Source organism: Dermochelys coriacea, chromosome 4, assembly GCF_009764565.3.
Source record: "Dermochelys coriacea isolate rDerCor1 chromosome 4, rDerCor1.pri.v4, whole genome shotgun sequence".
Classification (NCBI taxonomy): domain Eukaryota; kingdom Metazoa; phylum Chordata; order Testudines; family Dermochelyidae; genus Dermochelys; species Dermochelys coriacea.
In genome coordinates this window covers 64,274,077-64,297,920 of record NC_050071.1, presented here as the reverse complement: position 1 = coordinate 64,297,920, position 23,844 = coordinate 64,274,077, and the positions used below count along the sequence as shown (strand labels likewise).

At 37.3% G+C, this 23,844-nt stretch overlaps 1 protein-coding gene across 5 annotated transcripts in view; it reads right to left on the bottom strand.

Moving 5' to 3' along the window:
• Positions 1 to 23,844, bottom strand: part of GRIA2 (glutamate ionotropic receptor AMPA type subunit 2) — a 109,507-nt gene that overhangs the window by 25,262 nt on the left and 60,401 nt on the right. For all 5 annotated transcript variants that reach the window (XR_006280798.1, XM_043513237.1, XM_043513235.1 and 2 more), the window contains exons 7-11: positions 5,718 to 5,885; positions 5,313 to 5,417; positions 4,450 to 4,560; positions 3,019 to 3,225; positions 2,101 to 2,471 (exon numbers count right to left, since the gene is read on the bottom strand). Coding sequence is in view for 4 of the 5 variants with exons in the window: in XM_043513237.1 (XP_043369172.1) it covers positions 2,101 to 2,471; positions 3,019 to 3,225; positions 4,450 to 4,560; positions 5,313 to 5,417; positions 5,718 to 5,885 (962 nt within the window). In the remaining variant the exon portion in view is untranslated. The remainder of the gene's footprint in view (positions 1 to 2,100; positions 2,472 to 3,018; positions 3,226 to 4,449; positions 4,561 to 5,312; positions 5,418 to 5,717; positions 5,886 to 23,844) is intronic.

Genomic DNA, 23,844 nt, shown 5'->3' with positions numbered 1-23,844 from the left:
TGTAGACAAAGCTTCAGGGGGATGCCATGTGATCTGAACTACTCAGAGCAGGTCACGGTATTTACAACTCCAGGACCCATCGACAATTTGTCTGCATTAGTGCTCCCTGCAATGTTCCCACTGGTGGAAATGAAATGGTGATAAAAATGGTGTGAACTGTGAGCAAAAATATCTTAGTGCAGACACAGCCTAAGTCATCCTCCCTACAGTTTGGGGGAAGAAGAGCAGCACAAGAGATTTTTTTTGTCATTACTTTAATTAATTTGTTCTGTAACCACAGTAATGGGCTTGATATAAGAACACAGATTGATAGAAGAGCTTTCAGCCTTATTATTTTTATAGTAATACATAAGTAGAAAGACAGAGATAATTGTAGAATTGAATGTTTTCATTATGAATTATGACTAGAAAGAAAATTGGGAAATCTCAAATGCTGTACTGACACTGTATCTTCCAAGTACATTTCCAAAATAATCTGAGTTTTATATACCTTTTTTGATGATAATGTGCTAATCTTACTCTTGACAAAATTCTTTAAATTTTAACAAACCAAGGTGTAGCAATTATCATGTTTTATTACCCAGCAGTGAAAAAAAATTCAATCAACCTTTCATGTTAAGCTACCAAGGGCTCGATTCATTAAAAACAATTTTGCAGCTATTGGTTTACTTTACATGCAGCTAAAATTTCATAGTGTGGTGCCTGATAAGAGAAAAAGATTGAAATTTATACAGCTGCCTCATTATTTGAGATGATGAGCCTCAGTGCCATATATCATTTGGCTGGACAGGGTCTGTGATTATATCCCTGGGATATCCCCAAAGGCATATTGTCCTCCAGAATCAGAAGTAGCTACCTTATTTCCATACAATAGAAATGTGAAAGGCTGCCTTTTTCCTTTAGCAAGCAAGTCCAGGCCATGGGGAATGCTCCTTTATAGAATGTCAAGTGGAGGACTGATTGCATGGTCACAAATAGTATTTCTGCAGTATTTTCAACAAAATATTTAATAGCCTACATATAATACAAAGAATAGGCTTTTCTTGGTAAAAAGTAAATGTGCTACAGCACATGGGAACTGCCATATCAGCGAGAGGTTTTCCTGATATCTTCCATTTTGTTTTTGCTCAAAAGTAATTATTCATACATTACTGTGTAATTAGACACAATAAACTCAGAGGATACAGATCCTTCCCCTCTCCTATATTAGGATGTTGAGAAGAAGGTGAACTCACAGAGTCTGGTTAGAAGGCTCCACTGATTTAATTCCCATTAACCCAACTGCCATATTTCAATTGTTCATGTAGGGTCCTGATTCAGTAAGGTAATTATGCATGTGCGAAATTACTTTGCTGAATCAAGGCCCCAACCACTTGTGCACAAAGGAAATAGAATATTTAATGAACTGCAAAAGAAAAAAAGTGGGGCAAGTAAAGTGCTTACTTTTCTCCCAAATAAAGCACGTGAAAAATCCCTCAAGAAAGGCGTATGTATTTTTAATGAATCGGATCCTCATTTTCATCCTAGCAATTTACTTCACAATTCATATAAAACTGAGCCATGTAAAACCATAGCAGTTGTTTGTAACTACTTCACATGGCTTTAGAGGAAATGGGTTAATTTTATTTCATTTCTAGAGCTCTCTCTGTGGAAAAACGATAGGTTAATATGTATGTGAGATGGTATGTAAAGTGGTTTTTGGAAGGAAAGTGCTGCTTCTGTAGCTAATGAGTGGTGAGTTACCCTTTTTCCCATTCCAGTTTGTGTGAACCAGATGCACAGTTGACTGTAAAATGGGAATATGCAGCAAAAACACGGTACCCCTCCAAGAAGGCATAGAATGACAGGAACCTTATGCATTTTACAGCCTCTGCATGGTGTATATAAGTTCACTGGGGAAATGTACGATTGATGTTAGGAGGATATCGATCAAATATTTCACTTGCCTGCACCGATGGCAATTGTTTTCATTTCAAAGACTTTTGAACAAATTGGGAAAGAAGTCAGTAACCAGTTTCCTCTTGAAAGTGAATATATATGCACCATGAAACTCCATCTGAGACCAAAAATGCACAAAGCTGAAATGGGCAAGTAACCAACCTTGGCGAAATATCGCATCCTTGCTGCATAAAGGCACCCAGGGAAAACCAGAGACTATTAAATATCCCAAATTCATTAGTTGATTCGTTACTTTGCGTTTCTCTTCCATCTTCAAACTCCTCAGTGTGCCACTCGTATGGACTAAATCTGCTGACCAGGAATAAAACTACACTGACCCCAATGTAGGCAAAAACAATGCACATCCAGATCTCATATGCTAAGGGATCAAGAAACGAAAACACTCCTGGCTTAGACTTCTGTGGCTTCTTGATCATTATAGATATCCCGAGGCTCATAAAGGGCTTTGAGAAGTCAATCACCTCTTCTCTCACCAATGTTATAGTTAATGGAGCGATTGCAATGTCGGCTTTCTGTAAAAGAAACAAAGCATGGTAATAATAACTGATGTGATCGTTAACAAGGAATGGCTTCATTCCTATTGCATATCACAAATGAAGAATAGGACAGCAGGGACATAGATAATAGTCATTTCATGATAGTGCCCTATTGAGGGTAAACTAATTAGTAATTCATAGCTGAAAATCTTCTTACTGACATATATACAACCATCTGATTGAACTATTCCAAGCCTTCTCCTTACATATGTATGTTATATTGCATTTACAGTTTTTAGACATACTCTTTCGAAGTTTATGGCACTTAAATATGTTAGCAAAGCATATTGTCTTGTATCTGTAGGAAAAAAAGATAAAATACAGACTCTTTCTTCTCATTTAACTTTCATATTTAAATCAAACTTCATGTCTTAATCTTTAAATTTTTCATATCAAAACAAACTACTATCTCCATAGCAAATATGAGTCAGACCAGTTTCCTGTATGACAGGGAGAACACCCCCTTCACCCCACACACACATCACGACCATCAGTCATAGTATTATTAAGAAGGTTTTCTTACCCCATAAACAAGTTCTCCAACCATCCCATTCCAGATTTTTGTGTCTGCATCCCGGGCTCCATACTTGCCATCCCCAACAATTGTGAGCTTGTACTTGAATCCACAATGTTTAGCAATCTCGGCAGCTAAGTCCACACAGTAGCCCTCATATCGCTCATTTCCTTCAAGCAGTTCATGATTTTTCTTCATCATGACATATGGGGATTCCTGCACAGAAAGACTGAATTTTAGCTTGCCAATGAAGAGACAACTGTGATAACTGTGCATTTATTATACAAATATATTTGATTTTAGACAGGGAGGAAAAAAGAAAATGCAAACCATCTTATTCACAAATGTTCTGGGTCATTAGATTTTTAACTCTGATTATTCGTTCAGCATGTCTTATATAACATTTTAAATTATATGTTTCACAGTCAGATTCAAATGCCAACACTTACAGGTATAACCAGTCCCAGAGATATTTAAAATAACTCCTATTACACTGACAGTGATTATGTATACACTGTGGAGAGAAGAGGCTCCAATATATTGCTTATTTTACTCTTGTTTGTTTGGGGTTTTGAATGTGGACGGTGGGGTTTTGTTTGTTAAAACAGTAAAATTTGAAAAGGTTCTTCCCTATTCTGCAGCCACCTCTCTCACCCGGCCCCCTCAATATTGCAATATCTCTAGGTAATACATATATTCAGTTACTGCACAGAAATACTTAGGGGGTCCAGACAATAAACTAGAGCTGTGCAGCAAAATTCTTACCACCAGCAAATCTGGTGATATATAATAGGTTCACAATAAAAAGGGATTTTTCCCCTTCTTGCCCCAATTTATTTTCCCAAAAAAATCTTGCAGCCAGAACAGCTCATTGCTCACCAAAGACATATCTATGATTAAGCAGCTGTGTAAATTAGATGACATCGCTACTATACAAACACGTATGATGTTCTCTTAAGATGACATAGAAGATTAAGTTTCTTGTTCATTCCTCCATTTTGACACAGAAGTTCAAAATGACTCGAGATAAAGCGCTGAAGCTCCTAAATGCTCTTTTTTCTGATTTGGTGAACTCCATTTGCTAATGCATATGGAGAGTGGATTTTAAAAATAAATAATACAATTTTGCCATTCAGAAGAGAGTTCTTCAGAATCAGGCTATTGGTTCCTTGTGGTGGCACAGATTGTTTTTGAATAATTTACCAAACAAATAACTTTGATTTTTACAAAGCAAGTCCATGTACTGATCATTCTTCCTTTAACAGCAATTGGATGGTATCAGTCCTCTCATTCATATTCCATAAAAAGTAGCATTTCAGAGTCTTCTGTCTTACAGGTATGAATTGGCATAACAGTTAACTAATATAATGAGGTGCACCAATTCGTTATAATACTAAAACATAGATTGCCGTCTCACAAGAAACATGTTAAATTATTTACCAAAATAGTGGTGACAACAATAGTCTTATTTTCTAGTCCTGTGGATTCATTCCCAAGAGGCCCGTCAATGGGATTCACAACCATTTTGTCCACTTCACTCCAATATCCAATCTGAAAAAGTTTGTAAGTTATATGGACACTGGTGAATATGAATTTTCATATGTAAACATCGTATTACATTCAAGCACACCATACCCACTCCTAATATGCCACAGAAAGTTATAGTAGCTGCAGCTTTACCTATATAAACATGCAAGCATTAAACAGGAATAGACAGGAACTTGGCACAGGTAAACAAATTTTAATATTAATTTTCCTACGATGCAGGTTAAAATATTCAGCCACATATCACCTGACGTTGGTATAAAAATCATGCTGCAGCATTGTAAAGGTTATACAAATCAGGAAGAAATGTTCACTGCTACTGCATTTGGCTTTCCTCCGAGTGGTTGGGGATGTAGGGGAGAAAAAAAATCACGTTTAGAGAACCCATTAATGAGAGTTATTCTCTGAAAAGTTGTATTCTGCATCATCAGTTCAGAAAGTCATCATTAATGTTTCTTTGGATTAGTTGCTACCACTTATCTGCTCTAACCAGAAAAGAAAAGAAAAACAAATCTACACAATTTATTTAAAATAAAATAAGCTATAGTTTCACATGGTACTTACCAGAAATAAAAGCTCATATTTATTAGAAACAAACAGGGCACATTTTTTCTTTGCTCTGCAAGACTATTAAAATATAATCGTATGAATAAACTTAATTGCAACATGGCCTTTAGTTGACTATACCTTTCAGTCACCTACCTTTCCATATCACTTAGCAGGGTACAACTTTTAAGGGCATTTAGAATTAAAATTACCTTCCGGGGACCAGTATTTTTGAGCTCCATGATGTTTATTGTATAATTTATTCTCTTTCCATTCTGGTCAAACTTTATATTTCCTGTTAGACCTTCCACCTGAACCTATGTGAAATAAGAATGGAAATAGTGGTAGAGTTAAATTCGTTTATCCATAAAATACATTTTGTATTTCAATGATTGGATATTGATGCAAAAAAAAAAAAAGACCGTATTTAGGTTTATCCTAAAAATTGTATATACCTTCATTACTAAGATGTTTTCCTGGGGCATTAGATATATTGATGCAGGTCTTCTAAATCTCTACCAACAAAGTCCAGTTTAGGAGGCAGAAAGATTCTTTCAGAACATTCACAGAGTATTTCATACAGACATTAATTCCAGAACTGGTTCTAGAGAGACTACCTGCTTTAATGCCCTTTCTATTTCCACACCATGACCCCAGGGCACTGCTGGGTTTGCAAGACAGTCTCCAGCATTTCCTCTTCTGGAGATCTCAATCCTCTGTTTACGCAAATTACGGAAAGCTTCGGTCATCACTTGAACAGCATCATAGGTCAGAGCAGATGTATACTGAAAAGGATTAAATATTATGAATTAAAAAGTGGTAAGGAGTTAAAGCTTCAACACATTTTCCAAGGCTATCATTATTAATCCATTAAAGACAAAAATACATTAAAAATAAAAAGGATGATAAAATATTCTTTGGAATTAAGTATCAGAGGGGTAGCCATGTTAGTCTGGATCTGTAAAAGTGGCAAAGAGTCCTGTGGCACCTTATAGACTAACATATGTATTGGAGCATGAGCTTTCATGGGTGAATACCCACTTCGTCGGATGCATGTAGTAGAAATTTCCAGAGGCAGGTATAAATATGCAAAAAAGAATTAGGCTAGTATAACGAGGTTAGTTAAATCAGGGAGCATGAAAGTGAGGGATCGTTGTCCAGGATGGGTTGTAGATCACTGATGATGCATTGGAGAGGTTTTAGCTGAGGACTTTATGTGATGGCCAGTGGAGTTCTGTTGGTTTCTTTCTTGGGCTTGTCTCGCAGCAGGAGGCTTCTGGGTACACGTCTGGCTCTGTTGATCTGTTTCCTTATTTCCTCATGCAGGTATCATAGTTTTGAGAATGCTTGGTGAAGATCTTGTAGGTGTTGGTCTCTGTCTGAGGGGTTGGAGCAAATGCGGTTGTACCTCAGCGCTTGGCTGTAGACCATGGATCGTGTGGTGTGTCCAAGATGGAAGCTGGAGGCATGAAGGTAGGCATAGCGGTTGAGGGTTTTCAGTATAGGGTGGTGTTAACATGACCATCACTTATTTGCACTGTGATGTCTAGGAAGCGTACCTTCCGTATAGATTGGTCCAGGCTGAGGTTGATGGTGGGGTGGAAGCTATTGAAATTGTGGCGGAATTCTTCCAGGGTTTCCTTCCCATGGGTCTGGATGACGAAGATGTCATCAATGTAACGTAGGTAGAGAAGGGGCGTGAGTGGACGAGAGCTGAGGAAGCATTGTTTCAGGTCAGCCATAAAAATGTTGGCAAATTGTGGAGCCATGCAGGTGCCCATAGCGGTGCCACTGGTCTGGAGGTATATATTGTCACCAAATTTGAAATAATTTTGTGTGAGGATGAAGTCACAAAGCTCAGCAACCAGTTGTGCTGTGGCATCATCAGGGATACTATTCCTGACAGCTAGTATTCTATCTGTAGAAAGCCTCTACATCCAGGGTGGCTAGGATGGTGTTTTCTAGAAGATCACTAATGTATTGTAGTTTTCTCAGGAAATCAGTGGTGTCACGGAGATAGCTGGTGGAGTAGGGTCTGAGTAGAGAGTCACATATCCAGACAGTCCTTCAGTGAGAGTGCCAATGCCTGAGATGATGGGGGGTCCTCACGCAAAATTATTTCAAATTTGGTGCCAATATATACTAGCTATCCCCATCTGCCTCTCAAGACATGAGTTGGCTGATAAACTATGGGCACATTGCAAAGGTGGGTTTTGAAGGAGGAGAAGGTAGTAGCCTTATAGGTCACTTTAGGGAGAGGCAGCATAAGTGTGTCACATGTTTTTAGCCTAAGACAAAACAGAGTTTTGCAGACATCTTTTGAGACATTTGGGGAGAAGTCTGCAATCACATACATGTATTTTATTAATCTAATTAACATTCACAATAGGTTATCTAAACTGAACAGGAAAATTCCCATCTGTATCCATTGCATGGACATGTATCCATTGCATGTATCCATTGCATCCCATCTGACAGACGTGCATAACCTCAAGTCCATCTGTGTAAATTTATCTCTTGGGATGCTGGATTTAATGAGTGCAAAAGTGTTGTTTGCACAGGTTAGATGCCATTTTTGAAAATGTGGCCCAGAATATAAAGCTACAGCTTTGTGAATGCAGTGAATTCTATAAAAGTTATTAGAAGTTGAAAATATTTTACACAAACAGTAAGCAATAATGCATAGACTGTTTGCTTCAGTGGTTCATACTTGAATGAGAATTTTTCATTAGGTAGCACAACTCATGCAGAAGGCTGTAGTAATAGTAAACAAGGCAGGCTCTGGCACTGAAGTCATTTTCATATGAAACCATTAGATCTTGTGGGGGGGACAGGAGAGGGAGTTTCTTTTCTTTTTTTCAAACTATGTAAATTTATTGGTTAATTAATGTGAATTTTCTCAAAAGATTTCACTCAGTGGTTATTAGAGTAATCCATAAAGCCATCTGAATAATAGGAGATGGAAACAAAAGATTCACTGAGGCTCATGTTCATGGTCTACTCTATTGGCTGAACTTTTGATATGAAAACTCATGGGGCTTTGATTTGCTCTGGACAAGAAATACGCTTTCTTGCATGGCATTGAATTCAACAAAAAAAATATTATAGGTGAAACCAAAATCTTGGAAAACAAGTGCTGCATAAGGGTGCATACAGCACAATATAAATAAAGGTTTCCTAAAGGTTTCCTAGGTTATGGTATATGAATATAAATAAATATTCAAGTCACTGGAGTAGATTCAACCCTAGTTTCTGCCCAAAAGGGTAGACCTGGTGAAAGGAGGCTCTTACTCTTCTGGAAGATGGAGGTAACTTGCAGTTCTTTAATGCCATGCCCAAACCTAACTAATGAGGGAGTATGGTCAAGGTAGCCTGGGAATGGACTGGTTCAGTCTAATTTATCTGGGCTCCTGTGGGATCCCACATACAATTTAAAGCTTCTTCCTCTTGGTGGAACCTGCAAATGAGCACACTGATGCAAACATAACTTGCCCTCCTCAGGAGATGAATAATTCCTGGACTTCAGTGGCTCAGAGATGTGTAGTATGAATACACAATATGTTACTCTATTCATTTATGTCTTCATTCCACAAGCAATAATTCAAGCTGAAAGCTGATTTAATAAACTAAACTGAACATTTTTAAGGTAATTTCAGGGATAGCTTCTTCAGCCCAGAGATTAAGAGATGGTAAGTGGAATCTTTCTCCAAGCAGCCAGTGGGAGTCCTGCATTTTTACATGTGCATTTAAGGTTGAAATTTTATAAAAGCTCAAAAAACAAAAGTGAAATACAAAAAGAACAACTTTATTTTTGTTTACACTCTCCTGGTTTCAATCCAGTGAGATTGAAGTGTCTGATACATTATGTGGAGTCCCTGAGCATGGCAATACTCTTTCTGTGTAGTTTTTCAAAGTAGAAGGAAATGTGATGTGCAAAGTTTTTAATGTAAAGAACTTTGGTTAACAACATTGCAATCAATGGCTGCAAAGGGGGAATAAAAGCTTATTAGCATTTTGTACCATCCTATAATTATTTATTCCATTTATTTTACCTTCTTTTAGCTATATGTTTATTCTTCTATGCCTCAGAAGTATAACAAGTACTCAGGGGGAATTATGTCATAATTGGGGAGAAATGTAGTGACATGAATGAGTAAGTGTAAAGTTCCTTTGTATAAAACACTGCACATGTATATCATTTTTAAAGTGAAGGGGCTCAAAGTGATATACAAACATCTTACCTCCCTGTTTCATATGGAAAATTGAGAGATGGTGATATAGTGACATTCCTATGTTGAGTTAATGGTGGAGTCGAGAACAGCACCTAAGTCTCTTGACTCCCAGACTATTTCTAATGTTATATACTTATTTGAAACAGACTATGATAAGTGAAATACAAGTGTTTATGTGATGGTTACCATAATTATATACAGGATACAGAATATATATAAATACATACATTGTGTAAGTAGTGTATTGATTTTTCTATATATTGGAGGCTTCATCCTCCTCTCATTTAGGAGAACACCCAATGGGAGTTTTATTTGGAACCAGTTTCACTGAGAGAAGGATCAAGGCGTGACTATATAACACTGGGGCTGCTCTACACTATGGGGTTAAGTTGACTTAAGTTATGCAACTCCAGCTAGGTGAATAATGTACTTGGAGTCAACGTAGCTTGGGTTGATTTACTGCGGTGTCTACACTGCACTTGGTCGATGGGAGAAATTCTCCCATCGATTTAACTTACGCTTCTCATTCCGGTGGAGTACCGGAGTTGACAGGAGAACGATCTGTGGTCAATTTAGTGCGTCTTCCCTAGACCCACTAAATTAATCCCCGGAGAATTGATCGCCACAGCATTGATCCCCAGTAAGTGTAGACATATCCAGTGTAACTCCACTGACATCACTGCCGTTACTTCTGATTTACAGGTTTCAGAGTAGCAGCCTTGTTAGTCTGTATCCGCAAAAAGAACAGGAGTACTTGTGACACCTTAGAGACTAAAATTTACTAGAGCATAAGCTTTCATGGGCTACAGCCCACTTCATCGGATGCATAGAATGGAACATATAGTTGGAACAGATATATTAAATACATACAGATAAGCTGGAAGTTGCCACACAAACTGTGAGAGGCTAATTTGTGAAGATGAGCTATTATCAGCAGGAGAAAAAACTTTTGTAGTGATAATCAAGATGGCCCATTTAGACAGTTGACAAGAAGGTGTGAGGATATTTAACTTAGGGAAATAGATTCAATATGTGTAATGACACAGCCACTCCCAGTCTCTATTCAAACCCAAGTTAATGGTATCTAGTTTGCATACTAATTCAAGCTCAGTAGTTTCTCCTTGGAGTCTTTTTTTTGAAGCTTTTCTGTTGCAAAATTGCCACTCTTAAATCTTTCACTGAGTGGCCAGAGAGGTTGTAGTGTTCTCCTACTGGTTTTTGAATATTATGATTCCTGATGTCAGGTTTGTGTCCATTTATTCTTTTGCGTAGAGACTGTACGGTTTGGCAAATGTGCATGGCAGAGCGGCATTGCTGGCACATGATGGCATATATCACATTGGTAGATGTGCAGGTGAACAAGCCCCTGATGGCGTGGCTAATGTGTGATTAGGTCCTATGATGGTGTCATTTGAATAAATATGTGGACAGAGTTGGCATCGGGCTTTGTTGCAAGGATAGGTTCCTGGGTTAGTGTTTTTGATGTGTGGTGTGTGGTTGCTGGAGAGTTGGGGGACTGTCTGTCAGCGAGGACTGGTCTGTCTCCCAAAATTTGAGAGAGTGAGGGATCATTTTTCAGGATAGGTTGTAAATCTTTGATGATACGCTGGAGAGGTTTTAGTTGGGGGCTGAAGGTGACAGCTAGTGGCGTTCGGTTATTTTCTTTGTTAGGCCTGTCCTGTAGTAGGTGACTTCTGCATACTCTTCTGGCTCTGTCAATCTGTTTTTTCACTTCAGCAGGTGGATATTGTAGTTTTAAGAATGCTTGATAGAGATCTTGTAGGCGTTTGTCTCTGTCTGAGGGATTGGAGCAACTGCAGTTGTATCTTAGAGCTTGGCTGTAGACAATGGATCGTGTCGTGTGTCCTGGATGGAAGCTGGAGGCATGTAGGTAAGTATAGTAGTCAGTAGGTTTCCGGTATAGGGTGGTATTTATGTGACCATTGCTTATTAGCACGGTAGTTTCCAGGAAATGGACCGCTTGTGCGGATTGGTCTAGGCTGAGGTTGATGGTGGGATGGAAATTGTTGAAATCATGGTGGAATTCCTCAAGGGTTTCTTTTCCATGGGTCCAGATGATGAAGATGTCATCAACGTAACACAAGTAGAGTAGGGGCATTAGGGGACGAGAGCTAAGGAAGCGTTGTTCTAAGTGAGCCATAAAATTGGTAGCATATTGTGGGGTCATGTGGGTACCTTTAGCAGTGCCGCTGACTTGAAGATATATATTGTCCCCAAACGTGAAATAGTTGTGCGTGAGGACAAAGTCACAAAGTTCAGCCACCAGGTTTGCCGTGACATTATCGGGGATACTACTGCTAGTCGTCCATCTCTGTGTGGAATGTTGGTGTAGAGGGCTTCTACATCCATAGTGGCCAGGATGGTGTTTTCTGGAAGACCACCAAGGAATTGTAGTTTCCTCAGGAAGTCAGTGGTGTCTCAAAGATAGCTGGCAGTGCTCGTAGCGCCTGAGGAGAGAGTCCACATAGCCAGACATTTCCTGGACACTACATTTCCTGGACACAACTATTATTAAGTCTCTCTAACCTACATCTCTTTTAATATGGCCCCAAGAAAGAGTTATGTAGGGTTTTGCCAAAATGTTTTCAATCTGCCTATGTGATGGAATTATTTCCTTTGGGTAATAATGAAATAGAGCGTTTTAGTGGAAGTTAGATGTTAAATAGACACTAAAATGCACAATCTTATTATTATATAAACAGTCCATATTAATTAGAACTGGACAAAGATGGCAACTTTTTACTTCATAATTTTCATGGCAAAATTAAAAATAGTTGTGAAAACAGCAAAATGTTATAAGCATTATCTCAATGAGATCTAACATGTAGGAAACTCTGTTGATTAGATGTTATATTGCATTTTTGTGTGTTAGTCTGTTCTCTGCTGCTCTGAAATGATTCTTTCAAGCTCATTTGGATTCTGGTTTAATTGTTCCTCGCAAGTTCTCCTGTGATATCCTGCACACTGTCATGACAGGGCTTGGTAATGTAAATAATTATTTTTAGTATAAACTATAGAGCTGGTCAGCTACTATACTACTAGTGTCACAAATGTTCAATGTTCATATTCCAAATGGCAGTTTGATTTGATCATGATCATGCCCCTTTTCATTTGTTCTGTGTCAGTATTAGCATGAATGAGTTTTTGTTCCCATGGGTGTTTGGCAACAGTTGTTCTTTGTATGGAGTATGGTTCTCCATACAAAGTGTAAAAGGGCTTTATGCAAGGGAACTATGGGAATATTTGGGGGAAGTCATGGTACAAAACACCTATGAATCCTGGCTACTGATGGGCAAAACTCAAATGCCAGGGAAATTTGGTGTAGTTCACAAAAGTCCCCAAAAGGTTGACTGCTTATCCATTCCTCTTTGATCTGTAAATTGGGATGGAGCTCTTGTGAGAAAACACATTCAATATTTACAGGAGTTCTTGCTGGTTTGTAAATACCATGGGAGCAATTTTTCTGGCAGAACATCAATATTTCCATTCCCAATCCCGAACAGAAGTAAAAAACAGAAATGAATAAAAATCAAAACAATATTAACTGAAAATTTTCAAATATTAAAAAAAGTTTCAAGTTCTGGGGAGGGTCAGAGATCCAGGTCAATAGTTATTTTATCTGAACTGATTCATCTGGCCTTAATTAATGCTAGTTTCTATGGGGAGAAATTGAGATCCTGACGGATTTTCATTAAAAGTGTTTTTTCTAATGGAATTACAGCTGACCTTAAGCTACAGAGGCACCAAAAGCAGCTGTAATAAGGTTACTACTATTTATTTATACAATGACATGGGCACACAGAATACTGCAGGACAAATAACAGGTATCCTGCTTTGAAATGCTCACATGTTCTTAAGGGCAAAAGCTGGTACAGAAGAGCAAGTAATGTGCAGAAACTAGGGCTGTCGATTAATCGCACTTAACTCATGCGATTAACTCAAAAAATGAACTGAGATTAAAAAAATTAATCGTGATTAATCGCAGTTTTAATCGCACTGTTAAACAATAATACTAATTGAGATGTATTAAATATTTTGGACGTTTTTCTACATTTTCATATATATTGTATTCTGTGTTGTAACTGAAATCAAAGTATATATTACAAATATTTGCACTGCAAAATGATAAAAGAAATAGTATTTTTTAATTCACCTTATACAAGTACTGTAATGCAATCTCTGTCATGAAAGTGCAACTTACAAATGTAGAATTTTTTTTGTTACATAACTGCACTCAAAAATTAAACAATGTAAAACTTCAGAACCTACAAGTCCACTCAGTCCTACTTCTTGTTCAGCCAATCGCTAAGACAAACAAGTTTAGAGGAGGTACTGATGTCCTCTTCTTATTTACAATGTCACCAGAAAGTGAGAACAGGCATTTGCATGGCCCTTTTGCAGCTGGCATTGCAAGGTATTTACGTGGCAGATATGCTAAACATTCATATGCCCCTTCATGCTTCGGCCACCTTTCGAGAGGACATGCTTGCATGCCGATGACACGCATTAAAAAATAATGTGTTAATTAAATTTGTGACTGAACTCCTTGGGGGGAAAATTGTATGTCCCCTGCTCTGTTTTACCCGCATTCTGCCATATATTTCATGTTATAGCAGTCTCGGATGATGACCCAGCACATGTAGTTCATTTCAACAACACTTTCACTTCAGATTTCACAAAACGCAAAGAAGGAACCAACGTGAGATTTCTAAAGATAGCTATAACACACAACCCAAGGTTTAAGAATCTGAAGTGCCTTCAAAAATCTGAGAGGGATGAGGTGTGGAGCATGCTTTCAGAAATCTTAAAAGACCAACACTCCGATCCAGAAACTACAGAACCTGAACCACCAAAAAGGAAAATCAACCTTCTGCTAGATATTTATAGAATATCAGGGTTGGAAGGAACCTCAGGAGGTCATCTAGTCCAACCCCCTGCTCAAAGCAGGACCAATCCCCAATTTTTGCCCTGGATCCCTAAATGGCACCCTCAAGGATTGAACTCACAACCCTGTGTTTAACAGGCCAATGCTCAAGCCACTGAGCTATCCCTCCCCCCAATGCTGGTGGCATCTGATTCAGTTAATGAAAATGAACATGTGTTGGTCCACACTGCTTTGGATTGTTATCGACCAGAACCCATCATCAGCATGAACGCATGTCCCCTGGAATGGTGGCTGAAGCATGAATGGACATATGAATCTTTAGCACATCTGACACGTAAATATCTTGTGACTCTGGCTACAACAGTGCCTCAGAACGCCTGTTCTCACTTTCAGGTGACATTGTAAACAAGAAGCAGGCAGCATTATCTCTTGCAAATGTAAAGAAACTTGTTTGTCTGAGTGATTGGCTGAACAAGAAGTAGGACTGATTGGACCTGCAGGGTCTAACATTTTACATTGTTTATTTTTCAATGCAGTTTTTGTACATAATTCTACATTTGTAAGTTCAGCTTTCATGATAAAGAGATTGCAGTACAGTATTTATATTAGGTGAATTGAAAAATACTATTTCTTTTGTTTTTTTTACAGTGCAAACACTTGTAATAAAAATAAATATAAAGTGAGCACTGTAAACTTTGTATTGTGTTGTAATTAATATCAATTTGAAAATGTAGAAAACATCCAAAATATTAAATAAATTGTATTCTATTATTGTTTAACAGTGCAATTAATCATGCGATTAATAGCAATTAATGTTTTTTAATCATGCAATTAACTGCAATTATTTTTTTAAATTGTTTGACAGCCCTAGCATAAACAAAGAGATATTTCTTCATAATATTTGGAATGTGTCACAGAACAAAGTAGGATGTGGGAGGTGGTCAGCAGGCAGCAGAGAAAGGGAAAACAAGAATGGACATATTTTAAAAAACCAAGGAGTTGAGATGATCCTAGAATGCATTAAAGTTAAATGGGATGTGGATCCACCAAAACTTCAGATCTCTTCCCACCCAATAGACTATGCCTTTCACTCCTGGCCTGCATGCACAAGATGGAATTTGTTTTACACCTGTGACCAGTTATGGATTTAACGGAGAAATTGATGAGTGAGGATCTATGGTCTTAGTGATGCAGGACGTCAGATTAGAGGATCACAATTTTAAAAGCCTTCTGGCTTTAACATCTATGAATACCATGGTATCCGAGCACTTCTCCCCCACAAGCTTACACAGACTTGTCTTTTTCCTACTCCTAAGTCCTTGATTTTCCTCTCATGAGAAGGACCTATGCCTACCTACACAGATAGCTGGATGAAATTATTCAAAAGCGTGCGATGTTGCCTCCTGCTACTCTGGGTCCAATTTACTGCTTTGTCCAAGTGTTCCCTGATCATGGACTATGGATCTCAAGCATCCAGTCTTAATCAGCAGGTGAGATGATTTAATGATGTTTGTTCAGATAACTAAGTTACAATTCCATTCGCTGCTGAGATAGGCATTTATTTTTCAGCTGTTATAGTCAATCATTTATGCACAATCTAGAGACAATTCAATCTTGAAGCAGACACAAAGGTTTACAAGGCATCTACTCAGTGCTGTTAAAAAGAAATAGTATCTAAACTTTGCTATTAAAACAGTGCCTCATGTCTATGACCTTTTATCTAAATGTATTATACGATACAGGAATATAATAATATTTTTATCCCTTGATACACTTCTTATTGAACAAGAACATGTCAAGTATTAAAATAAAGCAGTGCAGCGGATGTTACAGTTTTTAACACAACTCTTTACTCAGCATCCCTTTTTCTTCCTTTTTTCAACCTAAATTTAATAGAAAAAAATGTGTTCTCCCTTGAGGCTTTTTTCCCTTTCCCCACAATGCCCCTTATTGTAGGTCTGTTCTAAGCAAGGACATGAAACAATGAACAAAGCATGAATTTACTATAGCCTTGCAAACATGTAAAAGATGTAGCTAGCAGAAAAGAGATAGTAGGATAGTAAGCAAGGTGTGATACCTTGCAGCTGTGGTCTAGCACATAGAGCAGTGCTTGAACAGCTCATGATCTAAATGGGGAGAGGCTACAAAAATCAGTAGACCAACCATAAAATATGTGATGTACTAACCAACAGTATTAAGTATAAGCATATATAAGATGACACATGATTATGTACGCTGGATGTGGGGTATACCCTGTACCCACCCTACACTTGAGCCTGATCAACTCAAGTATGGTTTGACTGTATGCCAATAAAGAAACCTCAGTGAGTTCAGAGTCAAGTTGAGTTCTTGGGTGACTGATTGGATAAGGTCTCAGAGGCTACTGAATGTTTAAGGTCTCAGAAGCCAACCCAACATACTCCTGAGTCTCTGGCCTCAGAAGCTACTCCAACAATTATGAGGTCTTGCAAGGAATTGAGCTTCCTCCCACCTCACCAAAAAGTCTAAATAGTATATATAATAACATATAGCACTTTTCACGAATTGATCTCAAAGCACTTTACAAAGGGAAGTATGTGCCATTATTTGCACTTTCTAGATGAGGAAACAGAGGCACAGAAAGATGAAATATCAGTAACATAGCCAGAAAAAGAACCAAGGTCAACCCTAATTTACTGTAAACAATTTTGAATATATTCTTTTGGATCATCATTGCATGGATGCATAAAATCTCCTTCCTGAAACACAAATTCCTGTAGAAGCAGAACACTATATCACAGTTTACAAACAGCATTTTAAAAATAGAAACTATTGACAAGATGCCAACAACAGCATTTCAGCCTATTATTGCAGCAATGAAAATAGACCAGATGAAAAAATATACAATAGAGGATGAAAATGAGATGTAGAAATAGAAAACCAAAGTCTCCAGCAGCGCTGAAAATGAATTTGAAAGGACTGATGTGAATGTTAAAGTATAAACATGTTTGATATGTAAATAAAAACTGATTGCTCATTCTAAAAGGATTATTAGATTAATTTTTGGTACTGATATACAGACACAGGAAATATCAAACTAGTGTGAAAAGGAGATTTAAAAAGAAAAAACAACACTAACATGTCTCAGTGAATTTAAAGCTGTTCCTACCTATTTTTGGTTTTGGTTTTGGTTGTGGGTTTTTGTTGTTGTTTGTTTTTTTAACGTGACTATGTGGCAAACTTAAAATTTAAAAAGGTCACAGTATCACCTTTTTTATTCTATAGACAAAAAATTGTAAGAACTGGGAAACAAAGGACTAGTTTTTAATTTCTTCTCTCAGCATCCTGTATTACTATTATTAGTATAATAAATTATATGACCTGTTGCCACTGTGGACAGAAGAATATATATTAGACTAACTTATTCTTGCCTGTTGTTTCACCACTGCACTCATACCATAAGCAAATATATATTTTCTCTTCTCCACAGCCTGTTCGTCCACCCAGGAAAGAATAAAGAAAAAACTCTCATAAACTAATATAAAATGTTATGTAAAAGCTATTAAGTTTCTGTGACTTACAGCAAATGTATTCCAGATCCCCAATCAACATTCCTTTTTAATTAAAATTAGTAATCAAAGCACCATTAAATATGGTTAAAATATCATTCATAATTCTGGGTTATTAGTCAACCAAGATGAAGTTATTGAGATGATCTTAAAAACATTTTCTTATAATAATTTTGTTGGAAGAAATCCAACAATACTTCACTAAAAGATCATTGAAAACAGCATTTTATAGGAAGTAGGAGAAAACAGCATTTTTCATAGCAGCATAGACTAATAGCCCAGTATCTTGTATTCAAAAATGGTCAGTGTCAGATGAATGAAAAGCGCTGTTAAAACTCCATTAAGCTCCTTAACTGTGCTATTTTAAACATACCCTTATGGGAAAGTCCTACACAGATTAATGGAGATAAATCCTAGGGATAAGCTTGTACAGAAATTAAACAACATTCTATAGAAATGACTCTACAGCCATATAGAATTTCATATTGAAAGGTATCCTTTCTACAGAATTTTGAGCTCAACCTCCACAATATAACAGAGAATGATAGCCTCGTCATAAGATTATTTATCTTGTTTTTTTTAAAACTGCAGAAATGTTCTCATTTTCTATTATGGCGTGTAGAGGAATAAGGATATGGTCTTGCAATGTGCTAATCAGTCAGCATGGCAATAAAGTCAATAGGAGCTGAGGGTGCCGAAGGAAGAGTTCAGCATCTTACAGGCTCAGGATAAATGAAGGAGCACACTAATACCCCAGCAGTACCATTTTTCAAAAAATAATATGTGCAGTACATCCCCAAAACATAATAATATGTGATAAACCAGCATCACCATTCTATGGAAAAACACCCACCGAAAATATATAAAAATCCAGCATCTACTTCCCCCTTCAATACTGTCATATACCCCCAGGAGAAACAAGCATTCACTCAGCTCCAACTTCTGACCTTCCTCATCTCCTTTTGTCTCATGAGCTCCGAGGACCTTTCTTCCTCTGCTGTTTCAGCCTCGTGTCTGATACTGTACGCATCCTTCTCTTCTGCCACATGGCCCCGACTCTTCCTTTTTTCCCCTCATTTTAGAACTTTCAGGCCCATCCTTACTCCTCTTTGCCCCTTCTTTGAGCCCTAAGGTTCCTTTCTGCTTCACTGTCCCTCCTTTATAGTCTGGGGGCCCTTATTCTATTTGAGCTCGTGAACCTATCCTGCTCCCTATCCCACATTTAGATTTTTTTTCCCCCTGCTTTGGACTGGTGGAGGGCCTCTGCATTGTGTGGCCAGATGTATGAGTGAACCTCTTCAGGGGTGTGGAGTGAAAGAAGCAGGAGATTTAAAATGCTCAGATTAGTTATATGCAGTCTGGACTGGCTGCTGCCTAATGCAACCCCTCCTCAGGCCACAAAAATGTGAAGAGAAAGCTCCACTGGAGTGTGCAGGAAATGGGAACAGTAGTTCTGCTGCTGCTTTTTCTGTGTGCCTGTACCCTGCCGACTGCAGATCCTATTGGTGCCCCTTGACTGAGAGTAGGTCAGACAACAAAAGAAGCTGGGCAGCAAGCAGGGGCATGTCAAGAATCAGTTATATAGTAAAGATTTTGGCCCGCTGTCCTACAAATGCTTCCTTCCACAGAAGTGGAGTCTTTAGGTCTGGATTTTGTGGGTCCATTGGTACCCATGTACCATGTCACCAGATCTGTGGCTCTATGGATCCTGCATTAACCCACTCCTGCTTGCACTGATCAGTAGTTCAACTTTTCCAAAAAATTTAAAGCATTTTGGATTAATGATCATTTAAAGGACCAAAGGAGCCTTAAACTGTTAATATGGTGCATTCAGATTTATATTTGCAATTTTTTGTGCATGCATTTTTTCCACCCCTAATATTTTTGCAAACTTACATTTGTAAATTCAAAGAGTATTTGTCTAGTCAAATAAGGTAGTAAATCAGCCAACTATCAGATCTGCATCCCAATATTTTGTGCACACAAATCTGACTGGGTAAGCAAAATAATAGGCATGAAAAAAAGCATGCACAAAAAATTGCAAATGCAAAATTGCAGGCACAGTTTTAAAGGCCACTTTTGAAAACATGTCTCCAATTCCATCTCAGTGTTCTGGTTACATAAAGTCATAAATCCTAAAATTCATTAACTCGGCCTTTATAAATTACTGTAGTCTCTGTGGAATTACTTGATTGTCAACCTAATCAATCATGCTTTTCCCATTAACACTGTTGCAGGTACAGAAGAATAGCATTTATATAACCCTTATTAATAAAGTTTGACATTACTGAACAATTTTACAATGTGGTGTAAACATAGGAAACATATCTACTAATGGGAGTCGTCTAACTCATAAATTGTACATTTGTTTCCACTTAATGGATTACATCCAAGATGCATGTTCTGAAATTCCATTTTAAAAAAGAGTTCTCACTGTTCTATTCTATTCCTCATTATTTATGAGTTTATTCAGTCCTTTCTTTAGTTGCAGAAATAACTGAATTATTCTATCTGATATGTAATCTACTGTATATTATGCCTATGTATATTAGGTAAAAGTACCAATGCTGAAGTCAAATGGTAAGCCTTGCATTACAAACCTCATTTTTCCTGAATTAACAGTTTGGGATGGGGTGAAGTGCTGTCAACTCTCACAATGTTATCATGAATCTCACAGAACTGTTGAGTATTTTTCTTAAAGCTGCAGCTCCTGGTATCAGGTGATTATGTCAAAATATGTTATTTCTTTCTTTTCTTTTCTTTTTAAAGTGTCCAGCTTTCATGGTTGTGAAGAAAAGCTTGAAAATATGAACCCCTGAAGTCTCAAAAAACAGAAGGCAAATAAAAAGAACCAACACTTATTATTTTGTTAAAATGTCATGATTTTGGGGGGACCAATCTTATGATTTTTCAATGGTGCTGACAATACTGGGGGGGTAAGAAATTCACTTGAAGTGGTCAGCCATAAAAGATCTCAGTCTGTGAGCAAATTTTGTATAATTTTTTATAAATGTCAACAACATTGTACTAACAATTGTTTTGTTAGTTACACAAGGTAGGCCTAGATTTGCTTAATAGTGTGTACATGGATCTAGTGTATGTGATCATTTAGTGATTGACCACAGTGACTACAAAGCCTACTACTTTCTCAGAACTAAAGGATTTTGCCTTGACCTCAGGCTTTCCTTTTGGTATTGATAGTCCTACGTTCAATTCCAGCTGATATATTTGCTTCCTGGGTGGGTACATATGGCCATGGTTTGTTATAGAATGAGAGATGAACTACAGTTGGCCTGCAATGCTTGACATGAGCTTGTCTAATGGGGAATTTGTACTATGTTGGCCTTGTCTGTGTCATCATAACTTCTTCTAGTTCCAGTGACCATCCAATCTATTACTATTACACACCTAATGGCATTCAAGTTGTAGGGACTTGAGCTTTTGCTGTAGCAGGTCCCAGATTTGGTTGTAGCAGATGTCAGTGGTATCTTAATGTGCATGATGTGGCCATGATTTATTATATGCATGCATCATTTGCATATATAGTTCTTCAGGGAATGGTCTTTATTTTTGTGTTCTATATAGTTGTAGGTGCTTCGCAGTAATAATGTATCTGATAGTACTTTGAGCTTGTTGTTATTTTATTATTTTGCATTTTCAAAATTAAATGTGACTTTTGCTTTGGCTGCATGACAAGGAAAATAACCACAATTCCAGTTCAGTGGGGGCCTAAAGAGGGGAGTCCAAGATCCATAGATCCACTGGCTGTTTTAGAAATGTTATGGAAAATGAGAACAACCACAATTACAATTAATAGGATAAAATATTATAAGGTGTATACCTTATAAGGTATCAATCCTGAAAGATGCTGAGTCCCAAACCAGTAAAGCATGGACTTCAGTATATTAAAAAGTACATATTAAAAATAATTAGCAAAAACATCATTTAGCCTCAGTTAAAACAGGCATATCTAATTATGGTGTAATTGACAAAACAAGGTTTCCCAATCCTACATAATGTATATTGTAAAACTCTGCAATCCCCAATTATTTAAAAATTATATATTAAAAATTGTATTACAAAGAAAGTGATTCCCTAGTGATATTGTTGTGGGTAACTTTTGAATTGGGCTTCAATAAATTTTATTTTTCTTAAAAAGCAAGTTCCCCTTTAAATTCATTTTTTTTGCACTGCATTCTATTTCATCATGTAAACAGGCCCTTTGCATTTCCATCTGGATGTTAGTACGAAGAACACAAGGCAGCAGTAGCACCAGTGCCACCAACCAGAGAGCATCTGCAGTGACTAGGCTGGGGGCATGTAACCTTCTTTAATTTACATATCCATAATAGAAAACTTCCATTAGCTCATGTCCATTTGATACAGAATTTGTGATGTTATCTTTGGAATTACACTTGAATAATGTGACTAAATATTACTAATACTTACCACCTTCAGACAAAACTGTGCCATATAGGCACAGCCCACGATAGGGAAGCCATTCTGCTTTGCCCCATCTCCCTTGTGCAGGGAACGGAGTATGGCATGTCTCTGTCCTCCTATGCACTGACAGGCAGGGCTGTCTGGCTGTGTATGTATGAATAGGGTAAAACGCTATACCAAAAGAATGTAGTAGTGGGTATGTAGGATATCTAGAAAGTAGGATATCTACAGAAGCTCCCAAGTACACCCAGTATAATGCACCTCACAATAGTGTTTGAATGACTTCTTGCATTTGTAAATTGGTTTAATAATTTTAGCATACATTTTATATAGCTGTTGTTGTTTGAACATTAAGTATTATTCATTGGACCATTCCTGCTCTCCTTGCTGAGACAACATAAACACTCAAAGAATGCAAGTTCAGATCCAATGGTTGTTATATAATTATATTAAAACTAAAGGTATTCCTTAAGATACAGTTCAGTTTTTGTTCTAATCAATAAACACAGAAGCATCAGTAGCAGATGACTTTGTTTCCATAAAAGACAACTGTTCCCATTCATCCCTTTCAAACAATAGCAGAGGTGAAAGCTGCAGATGGAAAAATTCCTCTGGAGGATTTAGAAGAATTACATATCGGAGCTTCATAGATTTTAAGGCTACAACGGATTATTATGATAATCTAATGTGACCTCCTGCAAAACACGGGCTATAGAAGTTCATGTAGGAACTTCTGCATCAAGGTCATAACTTTTTATTCAATTAGAGTATATATTTTAGAAAGACCAATCTGATTTAAAAACTTCTAGTGATGAAGAATACACCAAATCCCTAGATAAGTTTATTCAATGGTTATTGTCCTTACTGTTAAAAATTTGAAAACTAGAAATTTATTTCCAGTTTGAATTTGTCTAGCTTCAACTTTCATCCATTAGAGCTTATCATGCATTTTTTTATAAAAATGTATACATATTAAATGAATTAGCCTACTGTACTTGATTCACACTGTCACAATTTTCTGCACAGCATAGTTAGGAATTCAACAAATTTCCAACAGCCAGAATACTTAAACAGTCAAGCTCCTTAGATGGGCAACGGAAGTATCAACAAAGGATGGGCTAGAGTATGTTGCCACATTCTACATTGCTGTTATTTTTGGGAGATACTTCAGTATGACTCTTCATAGATGCATAGAATGAAATCCAAAACCCCCATTAACTTCAGTGAGGCCAGGGTTTCACACACAGATTTTTAAGGCCAACATTTTGTGGTGAGACTAGAGTTTGTCTTTCAGAAAGACATCCAATCTTGATTTAAATACTAAAGTCTTGTGCATTTAGCATATCCCTTGGCAATCTGTTCCAATGATTAATTATTCTCACTGTTAAAAATTTGCATCTTATTTCCAGTTTGACATTGCTGATTTCACCTTCTGCATCTGGATCTTATTATAACTGTATCTCTTAAAGAGCCCAATAATATCACATTTATTCACCCTGTGTAGGTACCACTATACTTATAGATAAGGTTGGTAAGATTTGATTTCTAATATAATTTTTATGGATAATATTGATATTTATTTTTTAGCATTTTTTATTTTAATTGATTTAAATTT